The sequence below is a fragment of the Gadus morhua genome, chromosome 3 (assembly GCF_902167405.1).
Source record: "Gadus morhua chromosome 3, gadMor3.0, whole genome shotgun sequence".
NCBI classification, from domain to species: Eukaryota; Metazoa; Chordata; class Actinopteri; order Gadiformes; family Gadidae; genus Gadus; species Gadus morhua.
The window spans coordinates 10,263,333-10,284,742 of NC_044050.1; the positions used below are offsets into that span (position 1 = coordinate 10,263,333).

The 21,410-nt window shown below is 43.8% G+C and overlaps 1 protein-coding gene across 2 annotated transcripts in view; it reads right to left on the reverse strand.

Moving 5' to 3' along the window:
* ctnna2 (catenin (cadherin-associated protein), alpha 2) overlaps positions 1-21,410 on the reverse strand; it is a 271,296-nt gene that overhangs the window by 177,024 nt on the left and 72,862 nt on the right. For both annotated transcript variants that reach the window (XM_030351804.1, XM_030351805.1), the window contains exon 7: positions 13,058-13,261. In XM_030351804.1, the coding sequence (XP_030207664.1) occupies positions 13,058-13,261 (204 nt within the window). The remainder of the gene's footprint in view (positions 1-13,057; positions 13,262-21,410) is intronic.

Sequence of the window (21,410 nt, forward strand, 5' to 3'; positions counted from 1 at the left end):
CGTGAGTTATTGGAATGCAGGACGGCACAGTGGACTACCTGCAGCCAAGACAAAATGATTTCTATCTTTGGCAAATGAGTCATTAAATCAGCGAGGGGGTGTTGAAGAAGGGTCTCCAGGAGGGGGGAGGGGGGAAGCGAGGTGACCGGGTCGTGACCCAGCCACGAGGTCATGACAAATGGGACACTATAGACGGAGAGGGCGGACGAGGTGTCACTTTAAGAGGATATTATTGATAATTCAATACATATATCGTTTTTCGGGATCCTCTTTCGGGATTTCATCGATGCTGATCGCAATTAGGGTTGAGTCGGTTGGTTTTATTTCCATGCTATTTCCATTAATCAATATAAGTGTAATTTATTAGCATGTAAGGAGTTTTGACATTGAAGATCGGATGGAATGGTAGAAGAAATATAGAATGCATCTGGGTGTCGATCCATAAATCCTCCAGACCTCCTCAGAGACCCATTCAGTGGATGCCCTAGCAGGGCTAAAATAGACTCACGGCCCTCCCTCTCTCATCACTGTGGTCAATCGAGGGGCTCTGTGCCTCCCAGGGCTGGGGTGCAGTGGGGTGCAGCGGGAGGGGTGACTCTGGATGGCTGAGAAAGCCGCAGCGGTGGCCAAAGTGAGTGGTTTGCTGGAGTGCGGTGGATGGCGGCGGGCCGTGCGGCGCGTTAGGTGTTGACAGATGGGAGGGAGGGCGCGGGGGCGCCGCGGGGAGCCAGTGATTTATGGGCGAGCGCGAGGCATTTAACAGGGAGTAAGTGCTGACTGTGGAGAGAGAGGGAGCATGGTGGGAGGACAAGCACGGCGAGCCCGGGAGAAGGGACAAAGCAGAGGACAAGACAACAGCCCAAAACAGTTGAGGAGAAGGGGACCGGCCCTCGCGCTATGGACAATGATTACATAATAAGGATCCTGATGACCTCCGGCCAAACAAAATAAAACAACCATCATCTGCATGGCAGGCTTGGCAGAGATGAGAACGCCTGAGAACCACTGATCATGGCCCCCGGCAGCATCGGAGAGAGAAAGCCCCAGCGCTCCCACTAATGCCGGCCAGTTGCATACCACAGCCTCAATATCACTCACAGAAGCCAGGGGAAGGTCGTCTGTTATCTACAGAGTGGCCTTCACACACAATCGCGGTGGACATGCCTCCCACCGTATACCATCAGCGGGGAATCTTTTAGCCTAATACACTCCTTTAGCGCGGGCCACCTGAGGACGCCGGCCAGCCCGCCTCCTCTCTATGGTCTGTGTCATCTGGAAGCGGCTCCACCACTATCTGCCCGGGCAGTTCTTTAAAGTTTGGACTCGGAATAAAGCCGGAGCAGGGAAAGTCAATAACTCATCATTTTATTCGTTGGTCTTATTCCCAGATCAATATAAAAATAATGCCTTAGTGCTGGGTAAGGCTGGAGCGCGACAGCAGCCCTCTCTGCAGCAGCGCTCCCAGGGGGTACCTGTTGGTTACGCTGCAGTCGGGCTGGATGTGATGTGCAAAGCAGCCTCTTTGTGATGTGAGCTCTCGTACGGTCCCTTATGAATTATTCCATTTCCTGCTTTACTTTTATGCTGTACCTTGTCTTCGGGTGTATGCGTCCGTAGGCAAGGGATATGCCCGTGGGTCTCTGCATGCGCTGTACGACGTGTGTGTGTGTGTGTGTGTGTGTGTGTGTGTGTGTGTGTGTGTGTGTGTGTGTGTGTGTGTGTGTGTGTGTGTGTGTGTGTGTGTGTGTGTGTGTGGGTGTGTGTGTGTGTTTGTGTATGCATGTGTGCATCCGCGGGACTGGCATGTGGGCTCGTGCTGGGAGAGATTTGTGACGGTCTACAGGCATGTGTAGAGACTACTTTAGCAACATGATGTCGCCCGTGTTTCAACTCTTATGCACAGCGTGCATCCCGGCAATGTAGCCACTGTGTGCATCTTTGTTCTGTTTCTTCTACAGCATCGGAACCTTTGGCTGTGGGAAGTCCTACAGAGGGGAACTAGAACTAGGGAAGGATAAGAATATGATAAGAAGAGCAGTTAGAGTAAAGAATACACCAACAATGGGTGGTCTGCATTGAGTTTGTTAGCGACCTCCGTGAGTGAGCCCATAGCATCGAGGGACTGCCCACCACCCGGTTCCTTCACATCCAGCAGACGCAGACCAGACAACGCTGACTTAGTGACAGCCACGGTATCAATGTGTCTGACAGGACAAAACTGGAAAAACGCAATCAACGCTCGCTTAACGAGCCCTCTCCTGCAGCCAAGAGGCAACTGCCAAGTCACAATAGATAGACATTAATTATGAATAATACTCATTGCTCCATTTGTGTGGCATTAATTATCCTCCCAGTTCTATTCTTACCTGGAGCTGAGGTATAGGCACTCTTAGAGAAAGGTCAGTGAGGGAGATAGGGCTGGTTAGCAACTGGCATGAAGTCACACTATGAAAGGAGAGAAACCAAAGGCTTGCTCTGTTTGTGCGTGCGTGTGCGTGTGCGTGTGCGTGTGTGTGTGTGTGTGTGTGTGTGTGTGTGTGTGTGTGTGTGTGTGTGTGTGCGTGCGTGCGTGCGTGCGTGTGTGTGTGCGTTTCCCTTTTTTTATAGGGACATTGGCTTGGGCTAGTTGGAGTGTGAGGGAGTGTTTGCATGGTGCCATGTTCGGTCTGTTTGTTGGCAGCCTCATTACAGCCACATGCTGGGTTCAGGTTGGATGGGGGCGGATACAGAGAGGACCAAGAAGAAGAAGAAGAGAAGGAGAAGCAGAAGGGGAAGAAGGAAAAGGAAAAGAAGGAGAAGAAGAAAGAGAAGGGGAAGAAGAGGAACAAAGACTGTGTTTTCTAACAAGCTAACGTAAGGAGGAAGGAACATGTGGGTAATGAGGAAGGGAGGGAAAGGTGCAGAAAAGTTGAAATAAAAGTGTTATCTGCCAATTGCTCGCAGTGTGGAAGGAAACCTATGTGATGTGGTGACATGTTGCTGTATGAAGAGTTTGATAATGTAATGGAGGGACGTGGTCTGTTGGCTTCAATTACAGAACCCTGTGTGTTGGTACAGTGAAAAAATGGATAAAAGCTTTGACCGATTGATTCATGAATAAATGAATAAATAAATTCCTAAGGAAGTACAAGATAGAAAAATGTATCTTACACAAATACACAAATAACTGACCAGGTAGTAGTTAAAGTTCAAAATGTAAAAATGAGTACTTAAGGTAAATATCAACGTGCAACTCATTTGAACCCCCTGACTTTGGGAGGTATTGATAAAACAAACAAAAGACCTCCTCTCAATGACATTGAGAGGAGGACAGGAGGAGCAGGGGGGGGGGGGGGGGCACGTCTTGAGAGAATAATCTTCCCTCAATCTCCTGTGAGGAGGGGGGGATGATGAGGGGGTGTGGGGGTCTGTGGTCCCAAGCCGGGCTTAAAGGTAGATTCCTCTGCTTGGCACCCACAGAGCACTGCATATGTCCTTCACCCGACCTCGGTTGATGGACGGCGCAGGAGGCGAGCAGGGGGGGGGGGGGGCATCTGAGGGACTGGGGGAGGAAGGGGTATTGATCAATGTGTCCAGCCTCTGCCTCCCTGTTTAAAGTCACGCCCGCATGCCGGCGAGACCACAGGGTACTGTAAACACTGTGGGGGGAGGGAGGTTCTGCAGCACAGAGTACACCGGTTGATAAAGGTCGGGATGATGCGGGCCCCCTTCTGTTGGTGCTTCTTTTTTTTGGTCCTACTTGGTTCTATTTTATAATTGCTTTATGTTTCAGCATTGAGTTACATGTCAGTATACAGGTATGTTGTAGTGTTGCAGGTATATTCCACTTCTATTTTAGTACCGCTTATATTTAAGTATTGAGCTACATTTCACTGTGCAGGTCGATTTTAGTCTTTAAGTTGTAAAAAGGTTTTATTTTTTAAGTTATTGTTTGGTAGTGAGATTCATTTCAGTACAAAGGTATATTTTAGTGTTTCAGATATATTTAGGACACACTTTATGATTGCAATATGTTGTAGTATACATTTCCATTTCAGGATACAGGTAAATTTGTTTTCCGATATATTTAAGTTATGCTTTAGTGTTGTGTAAAGAGTTTAGTATTAAGCTGCATTTCAATATACAGATAGCCTATACTTTTTTATTCAGATATATGAACATTAAATGTTGAGGGATATTGATTTTTTTGTATGGGGAGGGGGCGGTTATTTTTCTGTTGTGGTTTGGTTGCAGACCCAGGGTACCTGAGGGCTTAGTGGGCCGTCTGAGTGTGGAGGACACGACCCAACAGTCCTGCAGGCAGAGCTACAGCGTGTCATCTCCCTTTAATTTATTTCAGTAAGCAGGGATCTATGCACAGACCTAGTCCCTGTGGACACACACAGAAACACACATACACACATACACACATACACACACACACACACACACACACACACACACACACACACACACACACACACACACACACACACACACACACACACACACACGAAACATTATTCTAATAAGCAGAGATCTATACACGCAGACATAGTTCTAAGCCTGTTCCATTGTGTAGCTCACAGCCTCAACATACTAAGGCATACTTGGACAAGAGCCTGAAGAACACAGATATGTTCCCAAATGGTAAAATTTGGCATGAGAGGCACTAGCAAACACACACACACATTCCAACACTCACACACACACACACACTTGCGGAGATGTGTATGTGCAGGGCATGTGTCATCACAGCCCTTGTGAGCAGAGGGCCCAGTAGTATGGAGTCAGAACAGTCTCATTATTAATGAATGCACAGAGAAAGATTCACAAATGTATTTTTTGATTTATACATAAATTACTCTCTTCTCACAAATACATTTCAATGCACACACAAATGGATATCGGCATGTATAAATGTAAAATAAATCCATAAACAAAAATAAGTTTCACAAACATATTTCTGATCCACACACAAATATGTCTTGTTTTAAATAAAGGTAATATAAATCCATAAATATATTAATTTAAAAAAGATTTGCAATTTTCATCAAAAATGTATTTGGATGTTGTTACATTTATGTACAAACTGTTAAACTTGAATTTACAAGACGCTTTTCATTTGTGAGCTTGTTTGCATTTGTGTGTGAAACTGTCTGCATTTATGTGTGGATTTTTGAGTCTCTCCTGACGTCGCTAGATTCACAAATGCATTTTTTTCAACAAGGAACTCTCTGTAGCCAATCAGATGCCTCCCTCGTTTTCAGCCAATCACATGGCTGCAGTTCCGACCTCTGAGTCCAGCCTCCGAGCCTCCCGGTTCTCTGTCAAATGTCTACTCTATCGGAAAGAACATGTTTTTTTGAATGATCGTACATAACAATCTCTAGGTGGTGAAGAAGTGAATGCTGCGTCACGACACTTTTTCCATCTAATTTCGACCGGGTTTTGGGATTATCGGTGCCGTTAAAGTAGTAAACGGCACCGACGTAAAAACCCAGTCACAGCAGTCATGTGGTTGACTGAAAACGAGGGAGGCATCTGATTGGCTACAGAGACTTCCTTGTTGAAAAAAATGCATTTGTGAATCTAGCGACGTCAGGAGAGTCTCAAAAATCCACACATAAATACAGACCAGTTCCCACACAAATGCAAGTAAGTTCACAAATGAAAAACGTCTTGTAAATACAAGTTTAACAGTTTGTATATAAATGTTACAACATCCAAATACATTGTGATGAAAATTGCAAATATTTTTTTAATTAATATATTTATGGATTTATATTACATTTATTTAAAACAAGGTACATTTGTGTGTGGATTAGAAATGTGTTTGTGAAACTTATTTTTGTTTATGGATTTATTTTACATTTATACATACCGATATCCATTTATGTGTGCATTGAAATGTATTTGTGGGAAGAGAGTAATTTATATATAAATCACAAAATACATTTGTGAATCCTTCTCTGTGCATTCATTATTAATGAGACTGTTCTGACCCCATACAGTAGTCCCACCCTACAGACCACTCTACCCTGCCCTCCCCCTCCTCTATGTTTACTCCTACATGTCTCATCTGGTCAACAGTGAAATCAGCGCTCTTCCAATCCTTTGCCCCGCAGCCATTGCTAAACACTTCTGTATTGAGACCCACCAGCCTCACCCCTTCTCTCTCTCTCTCTCTCTCTCTCTCTCTCTCTCTCTCTCTCTCTCTCTCTCTCTCTCTAGAGGCAATGGTGGGCCGATCTAGACTGTGGACCCCCACTCTCTCTCTCTCTCAATCCCTTGACCCTGGCCAGCAATGAATAACTTGCTGGATCAATTGATAGATCTGCAGTGTCTGAGCGGCCGTAACTAAATCAGCTGGTGCTGATGATTCAGCAGGGGCCGGCGAGCCGGGCCTGCTGTCACCAATCACCCACCACTAGCACCGGCGACAGGTATGGACATTCTGCTGTCACTTTAACCTAATTTATAGCCAGCCATCACATTGATTAACCTTGTGCTGTGGTTTGGCTTTCTGCAGAAACGTGTGGTCGGGAATTAAAAACAAACCGAATGTTCCTTTATGACACTTCAATTATATTTGAGTACTCAGTTATATCCCAGTATTCAGGTGTGTTTTAGGGTTAAGACATGTGTTAGTGTTCAGATGTAGTTGGCTCATTATTGCTTATTATAAGGTTTTTGTACATGACTGGATCAGTACATAATTGCATTGTGGATTTGGTAAATTAATGGTGTTTATTTTGTCAGCTATATTATTACCCTGCAATAGGCTTATGGCTTTCCAGTATATTTATCTTTACACACACACATATATATATATATATATATATATACATATATATATATACATATATATACATATATATATATATATATACACACATATATTTATATATAAATATATATATATATATATACATATACATATATATATATGTATTATAATTGTAGGTTACTTCTGTGAAGCATTTTTCCAGTATATTTATCTTTACACACACATATATATATATATATATATATATATATATATATATATATATATATATATATATATATATATATATATATATATACATATATATATATACATATACATATATATATATGTATTATAATTGTAGGTTACTTCTGTGAAGCATTTTTTCAGTATTTATTTTTCAGTATTTTTGCCCATTTAATGTTGCTGCTATCATTCTGAATATGTTTTTTTTTCTGTTATAGATATGATATTTCAGTAATCAGCTTTATTTTTGTATTCAGATAAATTTCAGTCATATTTAAATATTCAGTTATATTTCAGTATTGTGTTCCATATTCAGTATTACTTCAGGCATCGGTCTTCACATTTTGTATACAAATATATTCATTTTTCAAGTAGCAAATTGCAATAAACCCAACCTTCCCACGCTTCCCATTCCACCGAGATGGGAGAAGCTACAGTGGCCTGTACTGGCCTTTATTCTGATTGTGCATTGTGCCAGTAGGAACGTCCAAAATTATGTCATTGTCTATAAAAGCATTTAATCGTGAACCTAGGATACAATAAGATAAGTGAAGAAAGCAAAGAGCCGTTTTCCATTCTGGGCTACTATAGAAAGAATGCAACATGGCATGTAAACAAAGAGACAGGTACGGGTAAGTCAGCATTTATTATTTGTAGAATGTAATTTATCTGATGTGATTTTTATTTATTTTTTAACATTATTTCAATCACTTTTGTCAGCATTTATTACAGATATGTCCAGGTAAGTGAGGGTGTTGAAATGTTATGTACTTCACCTTTAAATGTTAGATTTTATGATTGCATCTTCAAGTTGGTGTGGATGGAAAGAACATAAAACAACCAATAATACTGTATAATAATACTATCCACTGTTACAATAATATCAATACATGGCCATGCAAATGAAATCCCTACAGATCTTTAAGCAATATATATAGTATTTCTGTCTTTAGAAGAGGTCGAAGGTGCTGTAGGTAATATTTCAGACCTTTCTTTTAAGTAATAGCTCTTAAATCCTACCTACAGGACTTTTAAGTAGAAGTAAGTAAATTGTGTGTTTGTGTCTCATTGTTCCAGTAAATAAGGTATTAACTAATTGGATGCAATAAAATACTTTTAATGAATTAATCCAAGACTGCGCAGACTCTACTATGATTGTTGTTGAAGTTTAGTTATATTTTAGGATTGTAGTTATCGTCAAAATACATCAATGCCAATTTAAGTACATGTCTCTTTCAGTTTATTTCATTTCATTGCATATTGCTAGGATTCACGAGTGTATTGTTGTCATCTATGCTTTCACATTATCATTAATGCACTAAAATATGTACTCCAATATACATATATGTGGAATGTATTTATTCATGCTTGAATTCATTATTTCAGGGTGCTTCCATACAAGATGTTTGCATGTTGTAAGTTCAAGGTCAGGCCTCATTTAAAGGCTGACGTTTGTTTCCCCAACGTGACGTCATGCAATGCATTCTGGGGGAAATGAGAATCAATAGCAAACCGCTAAAATAGTGCCTACTTTTTCGTATTACATTCCATTTTGTGATACCTAACAACATTAAATACAATTAATAACAGTTTAAATCTTTATTACCAACAAGCAAATTGCACAAATTCGTTGGAAAATAAACCCTGCAACACGGCCTTTAAATAAAGCAAAACATAAACATATCTATAAAGATATATAGATACACATCTCTATAGATACGGCCATCTCCTGCACAAACTGCGATAGCTTATCCTGGCTTTGAACTGCGGGCCGGGGCCTGTGATTCACTTTGTGTTCCTGGCTGGCGTAGCCCTGGGCCATCCTCGCTCTCCCAGCTGCAGCCTGCACAACACATCTCAGGGCTCTAATGAAGCACGGCTAACTCCTTTAGCAACAACAAGAGAGCGGAGTGAGGAGCCGGCGCGCTGCACGCGCACACTAAAGGGCTCTGCGTTCACTGATGAGATCATGGAACATTTGAAGCTTTTCATGAGGAAGTGAGGGCTACAGGGGGGGTGGGGGGGGGGGGGGGGGGGGGCGGTAGGAGATACGCCATGGAACGACACACTGCACTGCAACTGTAAACAGGGGTACCGAAACTGTACCAAAAACCGTTGTTTCCACCTTGTTTATCCTTGAGTGAGTGGTCCTGAAAATTGTCAATTCTACCAGAGAAATATTACCGATAATAAGTAAACCACGAACATGTGCCATCATCCTACACGGTATCACTTCCAGTCAGACACGTGCAGGAGCGCGCCCCCCGTCGAATGTACACAAGCACGCAGGGCGCGGGTTGTGATCTGAGAGAAGCTTTAGCTTGACAGAGTAGCGTTCCAGAGGGCCTTTCTTGTCTCAGAGAGAGGGTACGAGAACAATAGCCTGTCGACGGCAGAGCGATAGCGAGCTCATTGGTTATTGCACGGTGCCTTTTGTCAGTGTTGTGGAAAGTACAACCCTTAAACTCTAACAAGGAAAGAGATAAGGAAACCGCCGGATAAAGTTGAGGACCTTTATTTAGAACTTTAACAAAGTAATTTAAAAGCCGAGCTGGTCTGCAGAACACCTGCTTTTCCAGCTTTGGCAAACAGTTTTTATAGTCGCGCTCTGTGATTCCTCACATAAGCTCCACGCCCGGGCTGTTATCAAACAATGCCCATACATCTACCGACTTCCGTTTCTTCCTGTTCTGTTCATGGTCTTTAAGCATAACTTGGTTGGCCACATATTGGTGGCTCAAACCTTTCACCCAGTTCCCCTCATCCTTACACCTTGTCTCCCTTATCCATCAAGGGAAAGCAGTTCCCCTCATCCCTCGCCTTCCTTATCCATTTCTTTCCAATCCAACACTTTTTAATCATAAGGTTGTCTCGACCTCATCACAAGAATTATATTGTACTGGGAATATTAGATACTGGTGGCAAAGAATAATAGATGATCTTTTTAGGAAGCTAGGGTCCCTTCAGGAGACTCCCCAACACAGTGTTCTTTCCACACTTATCTCATTCATAGAGCATTTAAGTCAAGATAATGATGATAATCCTTTTAAGGGTATAGTAAAATTCTCCCACATCAGCAAGAGAGTTGATATTGTGACATCGATATTCAGCAGACGGGGCAATGGCTTGATGACCTTAAATGACATCCGACACATAGCAAATAGGCCGATACAAATGGGCGGCTCTCTAACACTGTAAACTCACCCGATCACTCATGACCTGAAAGGATGGGGTATTGATGAATTCATAAAGGATAGGGATACAGAGGATAAAACATGCATCAAAGGTCCAACGCTTCCAATAATCACCCCTGACCAGCACAGAAGAGAGCTCTCTTGAGCTTGCTGAGATAGATAGTGTGTGTCGTATGGGGCACGTTAGCTATAGAAGCTACCCGAAGCAGCGAGCATCTCTAAGCTGTGTTTAATGAAACTTTGGATATGAAGTCAGCATCGCAAGGAGGCAAACAGAAACCCATCTCCACCTTCTCAGGCAAGAGAAGGCAATCCGGCTGTTCCACTGGCGCACTCGTAGTGAAAGTTTTGTTGACATGGCAATGTTTTTTCACACACTAGTCGTCATTTTGACACGCAGTGGGTAGTAGTCTGACATTTTAGGGCACCGATGATGTTTACATCTAGAATGCATTTTTTTTAATGTCTTTTCCAATTTACCTTTATGTTGCTGCCTGTTGGGAGTAAAGGCTACATCTCATGACGCACAGAGTAACAAATTGGCATGATGGCGGATCATCCGCAATTTGCAGCTGAGGCTTCCTTATATCCAGGTGTTCAGGTAAAGAAGTACCATTGACCTGCTGATTCAGTCATCCTCATCCAATTGTTTGGAAAGCTTGGAGATTACGTTCGGAAGGCATAATGCCTCATTAACCCTGAGGGGTGAAAGGCGTGGGCAAGTAAGGGAGGAAGAGAGACAAGAAGGGCTTTGGCGGTCGATGAAATGGCAACTCGAGGCCATGTACGACTACGCAAAAAACAAAACGCTGAAAGTTAATGCCAGTGATCAAGATGTCAGCCTCAGCTCAACAGTCGACCATGTCTTCATTGGAGAGTGCACTGCCAATAGCAAAAGGTCCAATTCCCAGAAAACCCAAGCGGGAAACAGCGATGCAAGCGGTTGAGAGAGTGCTCCGCTAGTTTCCACCCTAGTTCAACATGTGACTGTTAAAAGCAGGCCGGCACACTGCAGTAAGTTAGTGCTTCAGCCAAGGCTATTAGGGGTTATCTAAGCACCGAGCCAGGCCCTGTATCTCCGGCGCTATGGTGTTACACACTTGGGCTTTCACTGTGATGTATTGCACTATATTAAGGCTGTGGAGCTAAGAAAGTCACCGTGCTGCCAGCGTCACGCTGTGGACACTGCATTACCCTCTCCCTGTCACCCAGTGCCTTACACAGGATAGAACTCTCCATCTGTCTTTCTACTGACACCTCTCCCTGCTAGTGTCTTTCTGTCTGTCTCTCTATGGATGTATGTCTCTCTTTCTCGCCATGGTAAAATCTCTCTATGCATGTATGTGCTCTCTCTCTCTCTCTCCCCCTCTCCCTCTCCCTCCCCCTCTCTCTCTCTCTCTCTCTCTCTCTCTCTCTCTCTCTCTCTCTCCCTCTCTCTCTCTCTCTCTCTCTCTCTCTCTCTCTCTCTCTCTCTCTCTCTCTCTCTCTCTCTCTCTCTCTCTCTCTCTCTCTCTCTCTCTCTCTCTCTCCTGATCCACTACACTGACTCTGTTCATGCCTATTCAAATAAATGTAAGTGAAGGGGGTTGGCGATGAACCAAATCATTCATTTTGGAGGATTTCAATGTGACTTATAATGTTTTCGAGAAAGTTGTGTGATGCTGTAATATTAATGAAGGAAAACTCCACTGATAGTTCTTTGACTTTAATTAAAGAGTAAAAAGCACTTTAATGTTAATGCTTTTTCAAGCTTCCTAAAATGTCGATGTTTCGGAAGTTATCTTTGAATAGCAAAAACCCTACTCTTGTTCCATTTTTGTGCAAAAATTGACAAAAGCACTAAAAACTATAGCAGAACGTTTCTTATTTTGACTCTTTAACCAATCAAACATCATGTGTTGAAGGGCAAATTGTCAATCTCAAAGATCTCAAAAAACCAGTAGGCAGCAACACACGCACACGAGTGAGTTGAGGAGCGGGTCTGCTGCTGTAGCTCTACCATACCCTCTCGGGCAGAGCAATTAACTTTGAATAAAACCTTGGAAACTTAGATGTATAACTTTGATCTCGCTTTGACTGTGTTTGAAAATATGAATAGTAGCACTGAGGGAGAGCTCACAGCTTGTTATGTAATAGGTGATGGAAAAAGCGTCACTGAGGGCCGCTTGTCATTTGAATGCATATCGGGAAATTGGCAGCCCACACCCAGTTGGTAACATTCATGATACTATGAATGAAAAGACTTTCATCAGTGTGCCCTAACCCAATAGAGGATGGGTTTAAGTAACTAGCTTTTGCATTGTGGAATCGTCGCCACAATTGCGGCAGCAACAACCTAACTGCACAAATACATAGGGCCATTGGATAACAGGAAATGATTGCATATCTGCAATGTCGGAAATATGATTAACTGTCAGAAATAATAGCATGTGTTTGCTTTGCCTGACAAACAGCAATGAGGATACATTTGAACTATGAAAGTCCTAATCTATCGAAAAAATTTACCGATCATCCTATCAAGAATAAGCATAAACGTGTATGCAAATTGTGTGTGTGTGACGTATGCATGCATACGTCTGTTAGTGTGGGTATTTGTGGATATGCATGTGGGTTTGTCTGTGTGTACGTATGTTTAAATGCATGTGTGTGTATGCATGTGTGCGTGTGTATGCATGTGTGTGCTTGTGTCTGTGTGCGCGTGTGTGTGTGTGTGTGTGTGTGTTTGTGCGTGTGTGTGTGTGCATGCGTGTGTCTGTGTGTGTGTGTGTGTGTGTGTGTGTGTGTGTGTGTGTGTGTGTGTGTGTGTGTGTGTGTGTGTGTGTGTGTGTGTGTGTGTGAGAACGTGTGAGAGGGGGTAAAGACTCACGTTGTTCATGTACTCGCTCAGCAGGTCCTGCAGGGCCTGGCGCACAGCGTTGCACTCGGCCACGATGCGCTCGCGGCGGTCATCCCGCGTGCACGAGGAGTCGGCCATGAGGGCGGCGCCGCTGATGATGCTCTCCAGACGCTCCTCCAGGGAGGGCCGGAAGCGGGCCTCGCTAAACGTCAGCGGGTCCAGGATGATCTTGTTCTGGAGGACAGGGAAACCATGCAGAGATTAGAACAGGGATACGGGAAAAAAAACCCAGAGAAACCATGGAGAGGATAGGAGAGGAACCCAGTGGAACCAACAGAGAACCAAAATAATTTGAAGAACAAGGAGTAATTGAGGACGAGAGAACCAGAGATCTAGAGAACCAGGAGCACCTTAGAACCAGAGCTCCAGAAAACAAGGGTAAACAGAGAAACTGACAACCAACAGAACCAGGAGAACAAAGGGAACCAACAGAACCAGAGAACCGGAGCACCAGAGCACCAGCACATCAAGAGAACCAAGAAACTAAAGTAAGAGAGTAATCTCTTACAGGCTTTTGGTAGGTCGTCTCCATATAATGAAACCAATTACTTCCCAGCCAAGACCTGAATGATGTTCACTGAGAAACGCAAACTTAAATATCTGGATGGTCTCCAGAGGCCATCTCATCATTCACCTTCTATTACTGTGGACTGGATCTGAGTATCTTCAACAACAATGAGCTTCATTAGACTTCATTAGCCACGGTGAGGAATGGTGGCAGAGTGAAGAGCAGAGGAGGAGACAGTGATGAAGGAGGGAAGGGGGAGACCTCGGGTTGGGTATAGTGAGTCTAACGGACCTTAACAAAGAGCAGAGGACATATTTGGCAGTGCCCAGGGCAACAGAAGGTTCAAGGCAATCTGTCTGAGGAGGTAGCCAGAGGAGAGCTGGAGAAGGGTGACCTTCAAAGTTAACTCCAAAGCCTTGTTAACAGTCTACCACAACTCCCTCACCACCCTTTGGGCTCCTCTAGCACACAGTGGCTTCCAGGGGTACTGCCCCACTTCTCTCTCACACACACACACACACACACACACACACACACACACACACACACACACACACACACACACACACACACACACACAAAAATAGATACACTTGCCCACCTGCTCATTCATGCACGTATGCACACACAGACACAGATACACAACAAACACACACAAAAAGGCACACACACAAACACACACACACAGGGCCACCTGCTCATTCATACAAACCCCCACACACACACAACACACCTCCCAAAGAACACACATGTACACAAAACACACACCAACCACCCACATACAAACCCATCTGCTCATTCACACACACACACACACACACACACACACACACACACCCATCTGCTCATTCACACACAAGCGCACACACACAAACACAGACACACACTACATTATTGAAGTTAATACCGAATAGGTTTTTCTTAAGAATATCTTTAGAGAATCTGGCAGGGGAAAAAATGGCCGCATTACCGGTAGTGATCTCAGCTTTTATTGCTAGTGTTTAAAAGTGCTGTCTGCAGCATTTTGAAGTGTGCTGCGGGGGAGTGGAGGGGGGGGTTCTGCAGGTACAGCCATGCTGGTGTAGCAAGTCTCTCAGTAACAGTGGCTCGCCTGCCCAGCAGAGGGCCATCATAGCAGAGGGCCGCCTGTCCATCATAATCACACACAAACCATGATCTGATTCTGCGTCCCTGGGTTCTTATGTATCGCATTAATGTATCTCAGAAATGTAAAGCTGGGCCACACTCAAACCAAGAGGAGCAGCTCACACACTCCCCCACCAGTGTTGCCTGGGGATCTGCCTCCAAAGCAGGGCATCAGAGAAACCAAACACAAATCCACCAGTCCACCGTCACCACGTCCAGTTCTGACCAGGGTCCCAAAGGATTATTGCCAAAAAGCGTCCAAGTAGGACGCCAAGTTAGGGGTCCAAGTTTGTGTTGCTGGAGAAACACAAAAATAAAGACAGTCAATCCATAAAGTCTGATTAAGATTCTGCTAAATCCGACATATAGGCAGTGGGTTCATCTGCAGTGCACAAAAGTTGAAATATAATTTAATAGAATGAAACGTGAAACTATGTGGAAACCAAATGGTTGCCCTGAATGTTTCGTTAGTCTGCTCCGGCGTCAGACTGCATTATTTATGATGTTGTTTTTGTTATTGACGGGGCGACATGGTGAATGAGCTGGTGAGTCTTGCGCATGCAGGAGGAGTGAGTTGTTGAGTGTGAGTCTGGTTGTCAAAATGTGTGTTTGGGCGCATGTCTTGAGTGTCTTTGCTTTTTTGCTTTTATGTTCAGGTTGCTCACGTTGTGAAGTTACACATTGACTTTGTGCTGCAGGTTCTGCAGTTCATGTGCACATCTGAAAATCTGCAGGGTTGTTATGGATTGATTGATGTCGCTGTCCGTCTGTAAACAAACAGCTGGTCCTGATAAGGCAATGAGTCGTTTGCTATGAAATTTATCAGAATAACAAAATCCTCTTGTTTTGGATAAGTGTGTTACAGTTACAAAAGTGAAAAACAGTGTTTTGATGCACGGGGAAACTATTTAAAAACCTTTTCTTTTTTTTTCAGAGAGAAAAGAAAAAAAAAGGCCCTGGCCATGGCATTAAGCAATGTGAGTTGATAGGAAATGGCTGTGTTTGTATCATGAACATCACTAGTTAATGTTTAGGGAAGGGGAAAAGGGGCCCAGAAAAAGCGACAATACACCAAGGAAGGGAAAGATGCAAGGAAGAGAATCAGATGAAAGGGAAAGTGAGCAGATCCCCCGAGGACTCCATTGTTATTCCAAGCAGGATGTCAAGACTGTTATCATCGCTGGCAAGTTTGGAATAGTCAAAGTAGAAGAAGAAATGAGTGCCGCTTAGAAAAAAGTCAAAGGGTGGTTCTTTATTCTTCTTGTTTTTCCTGTAAAATAATTTGCCCTCATGTTGCATTTACATGTTTTTGTATCACAGCATAAACTAATAGCTGAAAGTCGTTTGTTTTTAGAAGTCAATCTTTTAAATGTTACGCTTGATTCTGAGCTGCAGACGCTAGTGAAATGACGTTTGCACTCTGCTGAGCGGCATCACGTGACAGGAAGCTGTACAGCAAAGCCCGGCCTCCACAACCTGCCCTAACCTCGTCCAGACACTAGGCCAGTCGCTCCGCCGGCATCATGGTGTCAGCACTCAGCCGGGTGCCATCCAGTGAACCACCACTGGAGGCGTCCGGCCCGGATGGCTGGACCCTCAGTTCAGCCCCCCACCCCCCCGTCATCAGAATGTATGTCACGCAGGGCCCCGGCAGCGGGCTCGTCCTCACGTTCCAGGCCGAGTATGTCGTGACCGCGGGGGGGAGTTGTGGGTGGGATGGGAGGAGAGGAGATGGTGAAACACCCACTGTACCGCCCTCAGGCCCCGGTGACCCAGCGTTGGAGGCTCTCGTGCGCGTGGTGACTTGTATGCGTCCTGACAAACCACCGCTGCCCCGGAGGGGGGGTTCCTGAGTCACGTCCGGCCCGTTGATGGTTAAACCCTAATGAGGAGGGCTATGACTCTGGGCCTCGCTCCAACCCCGGCGCTGTCACCCCGTGCGTTGCGATTACAGATCTCACTTGTTTCATTAGAGGGGCTCGTTTGTGTAAACATTCATTACGAGCGGGAAGTGACTGTATCCGTGCTCACTGAAACGCCATTACGGATGAACACTTCCAAAAAAAAAAATTTGAAGCAAATGATGTATGGCGGCACTTAGGGAGGAAATGCTTCGTCCGGAGCCCCAGCACCTCTCCACCCCGTGATGTTCCTACAGCACTAATGGATGTGACGGGCCTTCAGCTCAATTAAAGCTGTCGTTTCTTAAAACAATTACAGCCACAATGCACTTCTCATTGGAACTTCATTGGATATAAATACATTCTTTTTTTAACAGCGGCTATTAAGAAAATCACTGCCCGTGTCACATATCGATACCAGGTGGCTTTATAATCGGTTTATATTAAATGGATTTGAACACAGACGAAACATAAGGCTTCTAAAACGTCTCGCACAAGAGTCTGCTTCACAGTACAGGATACAAATGGATACAACACATGGACAGATTTGGGTTTTTGGGGTTTGCAACCAGATTTTCCTATGGAAATAAATCAAATGCATATTAATCTTGTGGCAACAAACTCTGAACAGTCAAGTATGCAACTTCTTCGGTATTCCAGTACAACACATTAGTGTCTCTGTGCCTTAAGGGTCCGACATCTGTGCCCAGAAAAGATTGGGAAGCCAGATAGAGAGATATAAGCAGGCTAATGATACAAAGTATATAGGATAAGGCTTTGAGGCCCCGAATTCAATGCAGATTATGATTGGATAATTTTGTATGTACTGTGCACAGTTGACAACTGCTGTCTAACTATTACTTGTCTTTCAGGAAATTCTCCGAACAAGTCAGACAACAATGTGAAACAAGGGGACAAGGTATCAAATGAAACCCGTTCTGACTTTAACAAAACTTCTCCCTTGACCTTTAAAATACTGTTCACCTCACAGCAGAACTTGTGCCAGACTAAACCAAACAAACTGTCCATTTCTACAACCCCAGGCATTCACCACAGATGGCTTCTAGATACCAGAGTGGGGCAGGGAACCGATAAGGCCACAAGGGAAACCAGGGTTAAATCAAAGCATTAACCGTACAGACATCAGCTGCAGACAATCACTGACAACACAAGAGCACTGACAGAAACAAAACACAGCAAAGAGACCCAAGACAAGGAAGGCTGTGACGAAAAACATTAATAGTATTGTTGAAAATAGAGAGATTATGTTTATCGTTGTGTGTATGTTTGTGTGTGCCCTTTTGGTCTGTTCAACATGATCAGAGATGCATGAAAACAGGACAGCTCTGATAGAGGCTAGTGTACGACTTGACGGAAATAAAACGTACAAGCCGTTGATTTAGTTCACCAACATGTGTATTCCTTTAGTCCCACCAAGCGTTTATCAATGTATACGCCGGCATTTAGCAGTGAAGACAAACTGATTATTATTTCATTGCTGGTTTGGTTGCATAGATGGTTTGGTCATTACAGTTAAAAGGCAAAGATTGCAAAATGGCGTTGAACACAATGTCGAGCATCATAATACTAATTTCGTACCACGCTAAAAAAAAAAGATAAATATTTTGGGTTCAATGCACCTTAAAGGTTATTATGCGTTATTATCATCAACATGGTTCTGTAAAGACTTGTTTTGTTTTTAACGCATTATTTTCGACATTGTTATTCTTTATTTGGAATTTAGGATAATAACATGGTTTGAGTTTTTGGCTAGATAGATTAAAGCACTTAAAACTGTGAACGTCGTGACTTGACGCTTCTGGAAAGAGACAAAGATATGACCCCAGGGGGACACAAAATGAGCATCTCCTTTAGTCATCGCTCAGCAAATTAGAACATTTTAAGGTCCCGGAGACGGAGGAAGAGCATCACAGTGCATCTGCTGCTGCTCTCGACCGCAGCCGCCTGAGACACTCAGTCGGTTAACAAAGGGTCGCTTGCTCTGCTAATTGTTTTGCTCTTGATTGCGCAACAATTTCAAAAAGATAACAAGCAATAAAACTAGAGCTAATTTCTGTACAGATAACCTTTTATTTTCAAAGGCTACCATGGCCAGTGTCCCAAGTAATGAGAAAACTCTGTCATCCAATGAGTCAATGGCAAGTCCTGCTTTAAATCAAACTTTGGCGTGAAACCAAACTGCACTTAAAAAGACAACATCATCAGCTTTGGTGGTCTCATGTAAGGAACATGTTCTCCTGCAGGCAGTGGGATCTAAAGTGCATCCATACGTGGTGACCCCGCTGGGTTCAAGACACTTGAGTGGCTCAAAATACATACGCACGTTAACTTAAGCCCTGTGTTCTTCCAAAAACATCTAATGGAAATACACAGTAAAGTAGAGCTAAATTATTCAAAAAAGTGGGGAAAGAAATAAAAGGCAAACTGGAGCGAATAAAAGGCAGAAAAACGTAAATAAATAAGTGAACCAGTGCAAGCAGCGGGAAATCAAGCTAAAAGGCCTGCGATGACTTTAAAACAGTCCACGTGCATGCCCCATTGAACTCTGTGTGCGCTTTGGGAATCCTGCTTAACAAGCATGCGAATTGCAACCTACAACCCTGCTCTATCCAATACTGCTCTGTCTAGAATAACACCGGGACTCCAGTGAACTGAATGACCGACGGGTCTGCCAAGGGGCACAAGATGGACACACGGTTCCCTACCTGGGCTAATACATGCATCGTGTGTATTGTATTGCATTGCATTGAATCGGATACATTAGGATGACCCTGAGGGTGAGGGCCTCACATCTGACCCTGTTCCCCTTACTAGTGAGTTCCGAACGGTCCGTAATGGGGGAAGGATGATGCATGGTCTCCCGCACCAGAATTACAAGGTGAAAGTAGCACACTCCTATGCACAGTGGGCCCTTGTGTTGCAGTATGTATGTTATGGTCTTGGCACGCCATAAGCAAAGGGCTGAAAACAAAGTCCCAATTGCTTTTGTTGCAATTGTTTTTTGGAGAATCGTATCTTGATTTTACACTTACTTGGTCATCCTAGCATTATGGCGCACAGCAATAACCTAGAAGCTGCTTCAGAGCACCCTTGACTCAATGGGAGACGTTGAAATGCCTGACCTGCGTTGACCAAACATGTTTATGGACTGTAGCCGTTACGTCTAATAGGTGGTAAACCGGTGGCATTTCCTCCCCTTTATGGAACACAGCCGCACCTGCTGACCTAAAATGTTCAGTTTTTATTAAAGCGGGAAACACTTTGGAGCAATTTACCTCGGCCTTCGTCCACCGGGGTCCGGACACCCAGCGCCGGGAATTAACTTTTATTATTTCACTCGCTTGTGCTTATTTCGTCAGCTGGATATCTCGAGCTTTCATTGGAAGAGCAAAACAATTATTCTATACCTGCCAAATATGCTTTATCTGGTCCTTGTGGGAACTTGTCTAGTAATCATTAATGGAGTTCATGTTCATTAAGGTGCTGGTTTATATTTTAACTAATTAATATATTATTTAATAGGGTAACCATTTATACATCATAGAATAGGGTGAGAGTTAGGTTAATCTAACTAACTCTATTCAATTATGTAAAAACAAATAACTAAGTTATCATTAGCACCGTTGATAACAACATTAGTAAATTATTACTAAAACATTAGTTAACTGTTAATAAACTGTTTGTTCAGTGTGAGTTAATGCTTATTACCACATGAACTCAAGTGTTATTTTTGGTACCCCTGTTGAAAAGTCCTATCAGGCTTTTATCTAAAACACTGTGACCAGTAACCAACAAACTGACCAGAGCCTGTTAATTAGTTTGGGTGACTAGCCTGCACAGTGGTGTCTACAGACATGACACATTGCACTGTTTCAAGCTATATCACAGGGCAACATTTATGCCCTGTGAGAGGATGACATGAACAAACTGATCTCAGGACGCCAGCGATAAGACAGCATGTGCGTTGCTCGCACAATGTGTGCAAAAGATTGCACGCATCCAGAATTATCAACGTGGGGATATTCCTGCACCGCAGAGAAAACAGACGGATATAATATTCAGTTTTAAAAAGCTGCAATGAGTGAACTGGAGCTGATCAAAGTTGTTTATTTTTTCGCAATGCAGACAAACCACCCGCTGAAATGTTTCCCATGGCCTCCCCCTGTTGGCCTGGTGCGTGTTGTCCTTTGAACGGACCATCAGAGGAACTGATTGCCTCCATGTAGACGTGGTGAAATATGTAACAATCACACTCACACATCATTGTGAATAGAAGCAAATGGGCTCCAGAACTAAGGCAAACAAGGGATAAAAAGCAAGCTCATGGAGTAGGATTTGTGAACTGTGATGACCAAAACAAAACAATGACAACAGGGATTCCATGATGCGCTGTGTGTGCCCTCAATTCAGCTCATTCTACAACCAAATAAAGCCAAATAACAACCAACGTTAATTAGAGATGGACTTCAAACAAATGCGGGCGCCTTCCAGAATGTGCACGGGGACAGACCCTGTCAACAGCCTCTCCTCGGTCGTCCCGACGGCGCGGTGTGTTGGAGGAATAATGGGCAACGCCGCAGCGGTCTTTGTGGCCCCAGAGAAGGCAGCTGTCTACCCTGACTGTGATGCTGCTGAGATGTGTTTACGTCGGAATGAGATGGGGAATAAACTAAAGACACGCTGACAGACAGAGTCACGGACCCAGACAGACCGAGTCAAGGACACAGACAGAGACACTGATGGCTCG